General features: G+C 34.8%; 1 protein-coding gene and 1 long non-coding RNA gene across 2 annotated transcripts in view; one reads left to right on the top strand and one right to left on the bottom strand.

Annotated features, from left to right (window-relative positions):
* LOC145961740 (uncharacterized) overlaps window positions 1-13,901 on the bottom strand; it is a 96,901-nt gene that overhangs the window by 1,067 nt on the left and 81,933 nt on the right. The window lies entirely within an intron of this gene.
* Window positions 11,456-13,901, top strand: part of LOC145961737 (uncharacterized) — a 76,041-nt gene continuing 73,595 nt past the window's right edge. The window contains exon 1 of the mRNA XM_083082193.1: window positions 11,456-12,191. Coding sequence (XP_082938319.1) covers window positions 12,157-12,191 — 35 coding nt within the window. The 5' untranslated portion in view covers window positions 11,456-12,156. The remainder of the gene's footprint in view (window positions 12,192-13,901) is intronic.

The raw sequence follows: 13,901 nt of genomic DNA, 5'->3' as shown, positions 1-13,901 counted from the left end.
CACCGTTGTGCCTAACGGCGTCTTAATTTTAATTATGTTACCGTAAGATGCAACACATATATGCACGCGAATTGTGATTCTGTCTCTAGAATGTATGATACTATAAATTATCATCAAACTTATCTCGTCTAAATTATGCCGATCGCCAATCTGCTAATTAATAGCTCAGCATTTTGTATTCATAAATAGGATGTAACACATAATTCTTACATCATTCATAAACATTTTCTGATAACTATTGGCTCCTAAAGCCTGTAATATATGAATGGTAACTATTATGCATAACCAATCGCTTTAAATAAGCCGCAATTATCTGTAGTTAAATTGGATCTATTGTATCTGGAAAAAAAATTATGATTTAAAACTATTTATCAATGCATTTGCGACCGACATATGACAAACTACAGCTATAAAAAAATTTCGACCTATATACGTGATAATATAACTGCATGCAGCATATATGACTGTAACTTTAATCATTTCACTATGATTATCGCACTTCTCTTCAATCATTAGGATATATTATAAAAGCTATTGAAAGTAACAGTACACTCCATGTGTTTACATGTTTCAATATTATGTGTATATGTGACTCAAAGTTTCAAATTTTATAAAATAAAAATATAAAAACAAAGAATATAAAAATAATAAAATATATATTATTATCTTCAATTATTTCATCATTTCAATATCTATTAAAATTCACGAAGAAACGAAAAGTGATTCTTTGCAATAGAAGAATTCAAAGAAGAGAAGAAAATTACACATTCTTATTGTTAGTATAAATTAGCACTTTCACCATGTAATTGTTCATATATAAATATAACAGTTCATAATAAGTGAATAATTATTCATAGCCTTTGTTAACTGCCGGAACTCATTCTTTATAGATCATAAGTTAGACTTACATTTACATTACATCTCATATACAATGAATCCAGTTACAAAAAAATGTGCTTATTTTATACGCAAATAATTCTAACTACTCATCATTGACAATCTATAAAAGATTGAATCATTACTCGGTGTAATGCTTGTTTTCTTTTCTTTCTTTTAAACAATACATGTATGCGAGATTTATGTGCGTACATATGTGCATATGTATGGTTATTGTTACGCATATATATAGGATAAAAATTTTTTCCAGTCGGCGTGTAATTATTCGAGCGGGATTAATCCATATTATATATCGGCGTCTCTCTCTCTATCTATTGTGTATTATCTAGCGGTGCGAGGATTAGCGATCTATTTGTCGGCTTCACGCGATCCGTTCATCAATCTTATCTACCTATCTATACATACTGTATTATACCGTTGACAGATAAATCCTTCTACGTTATTCATACCGTATAAGCTTTCATCATATTGCTGTCTACTTTTTGAAAAACAATTCTTTAAAAGATTTTGAAAACTTTGCCAAGACCATCAGTTGAGATCTGCTAGTTTTTCGCGTCAGTAATGAAATTAGCAGAAAATAACAAAGAAAATGAGAGACGAGAGTTTATCGAACCGTGACAGCAAATGACCATGAAAATGTTCAGGTACAAATCATCAGAGAAAAAGAAAAATGTCAATAATCTTAAGTTCTTGCTTTCTATCGATGTCAAAGCCTCGACATTGTGTAACAAAACATTATAATTTACTATCTCCCAATATTATATTAAATATATAAAATAAAAATTTATTAATAATATAGTAATGTTCTAAAGATATTTTAAAAATGAGAGAAATTCTAGTTTAAACGAAGCTTTTGTTTATAAAATAAATAGTTGTTCAATCAGAATGACATACTGTGTATAAGTACATGTGTGTATGAGTGCGTTAAAAATACCGCCACCGTAGAAGTATTAGAAGATCAAATAATATTTCAAGTATCTCCTCTAATTGTTGCAGGCGAAAACTTCTTAAGGAGCGCATCCAGTGAATATGGGATATTGATGTGTGCAGAAATAATGAAGGAAGATGAGGTGGGCGTATATCTCATGATTTAATTATAAGTTACTTACCAGCGAGAGACTCACGGTCGCTTTTAGTTTTATCCGGCGCGAATGCAATTCGTTAAAATGAAAATTGTGCGGCAGAATGCTCCGGAGAGAGAGAGAAAGTAATTATTAAATTAATTTCACTATAAGATACTATCTGACAGGCATCCGGCGTAGATTTAGCGAGGTTCGATAGACGGTGTTATTGATGCAATTAATAATCAATTGCTATCAAAATTTAGCTTTAATTATAACACGCAATAGAATATATATTTATAAGCCTGTAAATATTATAAACTGTATCTTCATATCGTGATTCTTACGTATGTGTAATCAATCTCATAAAAAATTATTTAATTGTGATTGCAATCAATATCTCTCTTTATTATATTTTGTATAAACAATATATTTAATGTTTTTTACTTTCAATAAATATTCAGTTAAGAAAAATTATGTATTGGAAAAAGTATAATAAGTGATATATATATGAATCTATTATGTGATCTTTAATATATGAATTAAATAGACACAAACGATACTTAATGACAAAATGGATATGTCGCCGAAGCTATTCAAACATGTAATTTATAGTTTTATGAAAAGGGTGCCTCGCAATCTTCACAGAAAATACTTTCTAATGCGAGAAAATCGCGTGACTGTACATTCCCTCACCCATTATTTTAGCCCTTATTCATCATGCTCTTGCGTTATTCCTTTCTTCGTAGCCGATATTACACATTTTATATACAAGGTAGACACATAAATCTATATAAATATATGATGTAAGAGAGAATATTTATCCACTAAAATTACAGTGATTAAAGTGAGTATTAAATTAAACTCCTGCTCATTTTTATTTATCTTAAATATTGGTGCAATATTATTTTTTCTGTTTCCGAAGAAAAAAAAGAAATATTCCAATATTTATGAATCATTAAACTTTCTTTAGGTTGCGAACTTTCTACTTTCTATTTCATTCATCTTCAATCCCATTCATCTCTTATTATAACGGCGTATTTCTCATAATAAGATAGTTAATTGTCTACGTGCAAATCTTAATTGAACAATCTAATTTTAACGAACCTTTCGTGTATACAAATTGGCTATTTCGTTATCGACTTGTAGATCAAAAAGGTTTTGTATTGTTCTTAATGCTTATTGTTGTCCTCTTTTCTTATGATTTTGCAGCAATATAACAGTGTCGAGTATAAAGTTTCGGTAAATATTTTCTATTGAAAATTTTCTGTATATTTATTTTCCTTAATAATATTGTTATGTATTACATGACAAATGAATTTAGCTTATTATTGCGATCACGAAAAAATAAATCTTATAATCAGCAGCATATACTACTTAACATAATCTAGGGTGATAATTAAAATAAATCATAAACGTATCGTAAATATTTAATATTTATGCATAATTACTCCTGGTAGGATTCTGTATCTACTTAGAAAATAAATTTTATATTTAAGCAATTGACTTTTTTATACTCAACTAAGATTTTCGTCGCTTCCTCTCAAAAAAAGAGGATTTAAGATTACAAAGCGTCTTCCAACGTCGTTTTATCCGAAGAATCTACAGAGGTCGAGGACTCTACGTGCCTCGAAGGCAAGCACAGTTTATGCATAGAGAGGTCGGTTGAGGTTGAACGTGGTTAATGAGCTGTTAAGAGACAGAAGAGGAACAAGGGCAGGCCCTCCGCCGCAAGACGGATCAGACTTTTAAGACGCTTCTTCGTACGGAAGCGATCCTCCACTTTCCCGTGGATTTCCGAACGTAATCTGTTAGGTGCTCCCATCGATTATCCTCGTCTGCGAGGATGTACGTTCTTCTCTAACCGCGTGTTAAAGATTCTTACTGGCTTTCGAGTCGTGCATTTCACAATTGCCTTTGCGAGAAACGTTTCGTTCGATTTCACTGAGGCTCGCGAATTTTTCCACTCGGATGTTGAGCGTGAAACGAATCGGGTAAACTGTGAATCGTGCAACAACTACTGGAGAAGTCCGTTGCGTATTCGGGATATTGTGTAGTAAATAGCAGACGAGCGACTGCACTCGTCTCACTTCAATATGAATTGGGATGCTTGATTCTCGTGAAAGAGGCCTAGATATTCGTGGTTCTTGAGTTGTAATTCAAATAGCTGTATATATAATTGAATTAAAAATTAATTTTAATCTGAGATTTCGAACTAAAATTGTAAAATTGGAGTTAATAGCATCTATTATATAATTACACATTCATATAATAAAATAGAAATTAGATAACAATTTTATATCTTGATGCGGAAAGAGAAATCTTAAGTGTGATCTCCAACAAAACAGAGGAAAATTTTAATTGTGTAAAGAATTTATTCATTTTTTCTCTTTCTTATTTTTACATTTTAATGTATGAGAACAAAAGCCCATACTTCTACTTTCAGATTTTCTCAGGCTGAAATAAAAATGCTTCGATCCAATTGTACAAAAAGGTCCTTGTAAAGATTAGAGAGACTCTATTTCATAAAATATGCTATTAATTTTTACATCGTGCACATAATGTACACGTAAAAACGAGCGAAAAATTTCGCCGCGATGCAAAGTGCTCGGAGCGTATTCGCGTTATATACCTCAACCTTGGCAGGTTCTTCTTAAGCCTACGGGTCAATATATACGAGCGGTCGTCTAACCGCGCGTTAAAGGATCCTTCTCCGAGCTTCCGAGTGGAGCTCTTCGTAGTTGCCCAAGAGGAAAATCCTGCTCTACTTTATACAGGATTGACTTTTACGAGGGAACGACGTGGCACGAAGAAAGACGCTATCCTTTCTCACGGATTATTCCGAGAGAACTTGTTCCTTATGTAATAATACGAACGCCAGGGAGTTATTACAATCTAAAAATGGAGATTGCAGGAATTAGAATGTATTTGAGAAAAAAAATCAGTCTAAATTTAAAAAATTTAGATTATCTTAGTCTATCGTGAAATATATTAAACATAATCTTGCTAATTTGCAAATTTATAAGCACATTTGTTAACACAAATACTCTAGTGTTTTTTTTTTTAATTTTATTTCTATAATTAATTTGCTTAATTGTAATGTTATAAATATATAAAAATGTATCGTTGTTATAGATCTAAAAAAATTGCTCTAAACATTAGTAGCAATATGATAAATTAAGGAGAATTGATGTTATTTAAATCGATGCTCTCTGATGAATAAAATGTTCTTCATCATTGCATATATGTATCTATAATAAACTTGAGAATTTCACAGACAACAGAATTAGAATCGGAACTAATTAAGACCCTAAATAGAACTGCGTCGATTGAGATTGCGATCGCTGAAAAATATTTCTACAATTGAATTTCTTCGTATGTATATGAGAGCTACATTTTTGAATGAGATCACGGGCATTGGACGATGATGCATCGACCTAGACCGTTTCAAGGTTTCGAGACAACGCAGTCGTAACTGTGCAGAAGGTCCGTTTATATGCGCTTCGTTTAGTTGTACACACTGTAATCAGCTGTTCCGAAAGTTCACACAAACTCGAACAATGGGCCGTAAGAAGTCAGCGTAGTATTTTGCACAGCGCGCTTTGCCAAACTGCTGCATCACCGAGGCTATCGTGGGTTTCGATCGACCCTCATGCATATTACGGGGCATAATCGTCGCGAAACACAAGGCTGCTGTCCCGTTTAACCCTCATTCTACAGAAAATGCATAATAAGAAGCCACGAGACGCGCAAGGGCGCCTACAACTGGACGTTGTCTTCGAAAGCGATCTTGTTTAATGAGAAAAATGACGCGGTGCTATTGTCTGCCGTGGCCGTAGAAAAAGAATAGATGAAAAAAATGAAGAAGACGGGACAACAATTTTGATTTGATCGCCGATTGAATCGCGCGACGTTGAAAAGAGCGCGAGGCACCGTTTAACCGACGCGTTTTTTTCACGTTTCACACGGTAATATCCTTTTAGCGATGCATTTGTCGCGCTTAGTGTCTAGAGTTACTAGAGACCCAGATTAAAGGATAATGGAAAGCGGATTATCTTTAAATCACTAACGGCAAATGTAACGGACAAGGATCGGTTCGGTCGCTTCTCAGAGAAATAGCAGTATTCTATTGTCACTACAGTATTTACGCGGTTTGACGTAAATTCTTGCAGCCGATCGATCCGGAAAATCGCGGCTTCCACAAATTAAATCGCGTTTGAATCGAATCGACAGATAAACAAAAATCATCTCTTTTCAACTATCAAAAGTTACCCCGCACGAGAATAAAATATCGTGCATAATATGAGATTATAATAATATGTATAAAATTTTATTAATTCATTATGACTTAATATAATTTAATTTATTTTATTTAATTTATTTATTTTATTTATTTATTTTATTTTATTTATTTTCATTATAACTTAATATAATAAATTTATTAATTTATTATAACTTAGTATAAGAGAAATATAATAGTACAGTGAGAATATGGTACAATAAAATTGATATTACGCACACATATGTAATTTATAGAATGCGCGTTTTAATAATCTCTTAATTGCAGTTCTGGGAACAACGTTCTTAGATCAAAGTTTAAATCAATTCCTGGTCGAAAAGTCTCGTAATTATGGAACAATGTGGCGCTTATTATCTATCTTTAGTATCTATTATCTCTTTTTGATTTACGGTGCACGCATGTTGCGCGTTTCATTTCACGCAACGGATTAGCGTTCCATGAATTAACAACTTCCAGCTTATACACAAGGAAGTCGGGGCACGACTTCTATCGTCAAGGCAGATCGTCAAGAATAAGAATGCACGCGATCGTGGAAAGAAGATTCAAGATTGCAATTTTCTGGTACTCACGCAGCGAGTTCCGAAGCGCACATCCGCGACGCATCGCTTAACTTCTCCGTGTCCAGGATGTTTCCCAAAGCTGTTACTGACTTTCGGGGAATGGAATGTTAACAAGCGTTGAATCGCAATTCCCTACCCGACAATGGAAAAAATCATTCGCAGCCCAGATGTTTGCCGACTACATTATGAGACAATATTGATATTATCGAAAAATATACAAGTATATTGAGTTTAATTATCTTAAATCAACCCGAGACAGAGAATTTCATCGGTCTTTTTATCGGCGATCATCAGAGCATTCGATGGGATATTATGCGCATCTCTTTAAAGATTCTCACGGGTAATTCCTTTTATATGGCCGTGTTTACCGTTCTTCTGTTCGTTACGACTCTTTATCTTATTAGTATAATATCTGAAGGTATCCGAGTGAAAATAATAATAACTTTTAAAAATTGCTTTATGTAGCAAATTTAAAGAAAAAATATAGACAAGTCATACAATCAAATATGTAAAAAGGATTTGTTACAAATCGATCATATTTTAAATCAAGATTTTAAATAAAAGATTATATTAAATTATTACTCATATGTATAAAATACGTGTCGAGGATATTAGGTTTTATGGTTTTCAGTTTATAAAAAATATATTAAATATTAAATATTAAATATTAAATAATAAATATTAAATATTACTCATGTAAATACGTGTCGAGAATATTAGGTTTTATGGTTTTTAGTTTATAAAAAATATATTAAATAAATATTAAATATAATATATAATATTAAATATAATATATAAATTAAAGTGTCTTAATAACAATTGCACGCAGTCGATAATTACCCCCTTGGCTGAAATCTTGATTTTCTGGCATGCAATTTTGCGTGAATGGAACCTATTATTTCAATTCGTTATCTCTTAATTATCTTTCATTAGCGCATTTCTGCATTATGCTAGATTTTTAGAGACGAAATCTCTCGATCGTTCTCTCTCTCTCTCTTTCTCTCTCGCCGCGCTTAATATAGTTTTAATCTCGACTAAAAGGAGGTGTGTAACACAACGCTTACGTCTTCTTCTTCCCTCGCACCGCACCGTATTCGGACGTCGATCTTGACCTCTGCTCTCGCGAAATCATCCGTACTGCAATAATTTATCGCTACTACGCTCTCGTGCTTTCTCTCTCTCTCTTTCTCTCGGCCGATAGACAGGAAAGTACTTTTAAGTCTCTCGATCTAGATCGCACGGCGAGGGAGAGAGGCGCCATTCCTTCGCAGCCCTGGGAATCGAACCCGGAACCTTGACTCTCTCTCTTCTCCTTCTTCTCCTTGTACCGCATCTTCCTCAGATCCGCGCGAAACGCAAGGAAGTCTCTCCTTGCCGTCAATTTCGTCAATATCGCTGGGATATCGTTTCCCGTTATGCGAACGCGCAAACTCGCGGGAGCCTCTCTCGAAACACTCGGCATTCAATATTCCTCCCGCATCTCGCCTGGCACGGTCTTATTGTTTTTGACTAGTCATCATTACGTTTCGCGTAATGTGCACTTTCGTAAACTCACCGTTTCGCGAGGAACACAACATAATATTGCATATGGAGAATATATTACGGGCTCGATGCCGTAGTTAAGTATAGATATGAGGTCAAAGTTCCACGTCTTCATGATCCTAACTTGAGAGTTTCAAGTAAATTCTATTACTAAATTTTGTTTATGAATAGACTAAGTGCTCTCGCTATAAGAAATGCTATAAGCGGAAAGATTATACGCCAATCTCGTTCATTACGCCTCGCTTCTTCGCCCGTACCTCTTTACAGTAGCAGCTTCCTCGAAACTACCCCGTGCAAGAAATTCCTTCTGCGCCGTCAGTCTTGCAAATTTCGCTGTCCATGCTTCCCGTTACGCGATTATTTGCCGAGAATTTCTTCAAACACGCGGAGATTCTACAAAATTCTTGTCCGAAAACAAGCATCGCATCGCTCGTTGATTTCGTTTCTGAATTTACATATCTTTGTAAGCATCATAATTATGCTCTTTTATCCGTTTTTCTATTTATACCTATTTATTTAGAGATTACAAGGTGAAAAAAGAATCATTTCAAAAATTAAAAGAGAAAAATAGAACTTTGCGATAAAAAGGTCAGTTTTATGAATCTCTGCCTGTCATTAAAAGTTAAGCGTACAAGTTGCGAGGCAGAATCCATCTCGAAAAAGTCAAGTCTTTTTTTTGCGCGATACGTCCACGGAAACCGCCTATTGCGTAATGCTTGCCAGGTACTGCGGCAATTTCCCTGCGGATGATGCGCGGAATGCCGTTAGTCAAGTGCGAGGCGGAATCTTCGCGGAAACGCTTCGCGAAGCGACAGTAGCTTCCGCGGAACAATGGCCCTTTTTACCGCAACGAGAGAGAAGGCGTGCAAGAGAAAATTCCTACACATTCTACCTCCGCACCTCTCTTTCTCGCGTTTTTTCCCTTCATCAACGCTTTTCTCTCAAATCTCCGCCGATAAAAATAAAGAGAAAGAGAAAGATGTGGCGAAAAAATGATAAACTCGATGCGCAGTTTCTGCCACATTTATTTGCATTATCGTCCATAATAAATTAATAATATTTGTAATTGGTTGCGCCAATGAATGATTTAGGCATTCAGCTTTTTTAGGCGGTATTGCTCTTTCGGAAAAAACAATTATACGCAGGCAAGGATTTCGCGTGATTCTTGCGATCTCTCATATAATTTGGGATAATAAAGTAAGTAAAAAAAAGAGTAAATAAAATAAAAATAAAGTAAAAAAATAAATATAAATAAAAAAAAAAATAAAGTAAGTAAAAAAAAATAAAATCGAAAATGAAATAAAATCGCTTACAATAAATTAGTACGACTGAGAAATAATAATCTCGATAATTAATACAAGCAATATATATAATATTATGCTACTTTGATTCATAATGTATGTCGGAAAATAATTGATTCTCATGTCACAATAATCGCATCTTTTTATTTCAAAGTTCTTTCGGTTAATTATTCAATATTTACTCAATGTTTCGGTTATGAAAAAAAAGTTTGAATAACAATCGAGCATTACGTTAGCCACTTTGAGCGTTTAATTGACAATCAGTGCAAGTGCAACGGAAATGTTGGGAGCGAACGGTAAAATTGGTCGATTCGCAGTTTCATCGACAGCTGTAAAACGTATCCTGTCTGAATATGCCTGCCCTGAAATACGAGGCAATAAGAATATCGGGGGATGCGCCGTGCGGCGCTAGCTCGGGTTTTAAGAAATTGCGTTACTGTTATGCAATAAAGAACGACTTATCGTTCTGCGTATTGATGCGTGCAACATATGTTGCAGCAGCACCGTGAATCACGGCATTTTCATATCAATATCGCGAGCACCGCGTCTCTCGGCAATTATCATACCAGAGTGAGACGCATACATTATCGCCCGGTATTGCCGATGATACAGCTACCTCCTTAACTGTACCGCCCATTATGATTAAATTTAAATCAGAGGATACGGATGCGAAATAATACCGGACCGTAATGTAGCGTTTTCCGCTTAAAATTGAATACCGAGATGCCGTCAATGTTTTTGTTCGCGATATATCGTTGAATTTTTGCAGCTTTTCACGAAGAAAGTGATTATATAGCTGATTGTTCAAAGAAAAATTGAATCTCAAAGTATCTTAAATTGTTTCAAATCGATGCTGATGTTGATTTTCTTTTTTTTTTTCACATATATCCTCAAGTGTCTCCGTGTCCTAAATTGTTTGTATAATAGTTTTTCAATTAAGATATGTACTCCGTTACGTATGAAACGATAACAGAACCGGAGATGCGTCAAACACTTGAATATATTAACTGATTTCTGCTCATCTCATTAGCAAGATGAAATATTATCAGAATGTATGCTCGCAAGTAAGTTATCACAGAAACCGTAAGACTTCTGATAATGATTAAAATACTTAATCTAACAAAATTATATAAACTTATCAGGAACAAGTCAATATATTATGTGCTACGTATAAAGAAGACTATGTTAAAATTTATTAATTATTTATCGAGGTCGCGAAAATTATTCCTCTCATTTTTATTAAAATAACAAGAAAATTTTATCCCGATTAATATAATCTAAGTGGAATATATAACACGTGTACACATCTCTAAAACTATCTTAAATAGCATCGAAGCGCGCGTTGTACTCTTATATTATATTTATACTACTTATATATTGTGTGTATTCTTATTAAGGTACATCAACAGCTTCCATTTAATGCACACTTGAGAAACATAATGACATAACGGTGGCGGATTATTCAATTTCCACAGCCTCCGCGAAGCATCGCGAGGACTTTCGCCCAAAGCACAATAGCTTCGAATCATTCTGGTGCATCGGGGGAGAGAGATGTCATGCCGTCGAGATACCAGAAGACGAACACGAGGAAGATGAAGAAGACAAAGAGGAGGAAGAAGAAGAATAGTCACATTCTGGAATGTCGTGCTCCGATTGGTCGCCTCCGATGGGCAACGGATCCTCGGATTGGCCCTAGGCGCGTTTCCCCACCTTGCTGGAAATTCACTTTTTACCGTCGTTATTACAAAACTGACTGGCATCTCCTAGACCATGTCATTACGGTGCAGTGCTCTATACAGTGAGCATCCTCTTACGAGGCACATCCACCATCCACCTCCACCACCGCCGCCGCCGCCGCCGCCACCGTCACTTACCTCTCCACTACTACTCCAGTACGTCATCGCCACCTCCATCGTAGTCATCACCGTCACTGCGGTCACCTCTACTCCACGTTCCACGTCTTTCTCCTCCCTGCTGATCTTCCCACCTTCCGCGACCGTGGAAGAAGAGCGCGGCGGCCACCGGCGCGGCGGTTATCTCAGAGTGTTACGACCAGAGAATAGAGTTGCGCAGACGTTGCTCTATTTCGGCTCTAGGCACGCTCTCGTCGTCAAACATCGCGCGAATTTTCGCGACGGTTTACACGAACATCTACCGGTGGAGTGAAAGAGAAAGGGCTGGTTAATCTCTCTGGGGTAATTTCTCTGTTCTTCGTTGTCGCCCTCGGAGAATCGCGCGCGGAATGTTCGACTGACTTCCGCAGTGGAAGTGGATACGCGTGTCGGACGCGCACAAGTGGAGGAGGACTTGTACAGCAGCCACAAGTGGTGAACGGAAATTGCGGACGTATATATCCGTGTATACGCGCCGCGCGCACCTTTCGCTTTCTACGAGTGATACTGTGATTCGTGATAGAGACCTCGGGGTAATACTCGGAAGCTGCTCTCTTCTCACCGGACGGTCGCGAGGGGTCGAAGGTGATCGTCGGGTAGTGCATGGCTGACGCGAGAATGGATCGGAAGATCACGCTGTAAGTGAACATTGACGATGATTTATTATATTTTGCGTAAACTTTCATGCGAATAATTTGGACTGACTGGCATCGCGGGATGCGACGCATCGAAATTGTGTCATCAAGTGATATCGGAAAGAGTCTCGTTTATAATAATTTTATAAATTTGTCATTACATGTTTTCATATTCTTTTACATATTTTTTTACATCATCACATGATGTTGTAGAATTATAGTAAATAGCTTATATTATGATGGTTTTTAATCTTCTCCAGTAACATTTTTTAAGACCGATCTGATGTTATAATAATATATCTGTCGATCATTTTTATGAAAAATTACTTAACGTAAAATTATGAATCCAGTCGTCGCGTAGCCGGTCATTAATTATTATCCCGGACCGGTAAATTAAAATAATGCGTTTATGAATCCATGTAATTTATATCGATACCAAATCGTGGCTCGATCTTTGAGGTAGATTATTTTCCACTATCGTATTAAGTACTGATTACCGACTAATTTACGTGAAGATCAGAAATATTATCCCGCGTGCGTTTTTCATGGACCATGGTCGCGATTCGTTGCACTGATACGAAAAGCGTGTACGCATCATGTGCGAGAGAAGTTGGCTGCAAAAATTCTTAATCGATTAGTTCGAAGCGGAACGGCAACATGTATCTAATTAATCTATTATCTGGCTATTCTTGGTATGCGATCTTCTCTCCGAGAAGTTATACATTTACGTCTCTTACAGAAAGATCGGTTTAAATAATAATTACTCTATTACTATTGTTCTAAAAAAATGCTACAAGAATACCATCTTTTTTCATTACGTGCCTAAATCAGTTACTCGTCTCTGCAATGTTAAAAATAATAAAAATAGCTGTGTTTTAAATATCGTATAATCTTCTCTTACAAAAGAGAAATCCATAAAAAACCCAAATAAGATTCTTAAATAAAACAAAAATATATATTAATATATATTAATATATATTTATAATTATATATGTATATATATGACAAGATAATAAATAAATAAATAAATTATAAAATATTAATAAATTATTAAAGTTTTTAAATTAAATTTGTATTTTTAATAGTTTATTAGATAGATGGTGATGATGTACTTTTTAAACTTAATGAAATATATTAGAACTTTATATTGCACGTAAAAAAATAATGTAGCAACAATATTAAAGACATAATATTGCATTATTAATGTAGAATCTATTTTAGAGTACTATAGGTACTATTTACTCTGCACATATATTTCACGGCAGCATATTCTACAATTTCTGACCGTGTAGTACCACTTATCGGCAATCTCGGAAATTATTAATTATTGGTTATTGCATCGTTCATTTTGCCCTAGATTCTCTTCTAGGTTCTTGATCGTTGTAATGATTTTTTATTGATATTAACAAGCAATGTTCGCAAAGTTTGTGTGTCGATGTTTAATAAATATTTACATACTTATATAAATAGTTTTATATCTTTAATCCTTTTCTTAAATAGCAAATATTATATCATGAATCAAAATTGAAAATCAATTTAAAAGTTTTGCATAATGTTTTTATAATCAATTAAATTTCTTTAAAAAAAAATAAAAATTATAGAAAATAATAAAATCTCCACAATATTACAAGTTCCTAATCCAAGATGTGACATCTTAGATTTTAAATTTAAATAGAACATAAACGTTCTATTTCTCTATTTCTCCCGCGAATA

This window comes from Camponotus vicinus, unplaced genomic scaffold, assembly GCF_025532165.1.
Source record: "Camponotus vicinus isolate PSW18456_S1 unplaced genomic scaffold, iyCamVici1.0 SCAF_11, whole genome shotgun sequence".
In the NCBI taxonomy this organism is placed as follows: Eukaryota; Metazoa; Arthropoda; class Insecta; order Hymenoptera; family Formicidae; genus Camponotus; species Camponotus vicinus.
This window is presented reverse-complemented; position numbering and strand designations above follow the sequence as displayed.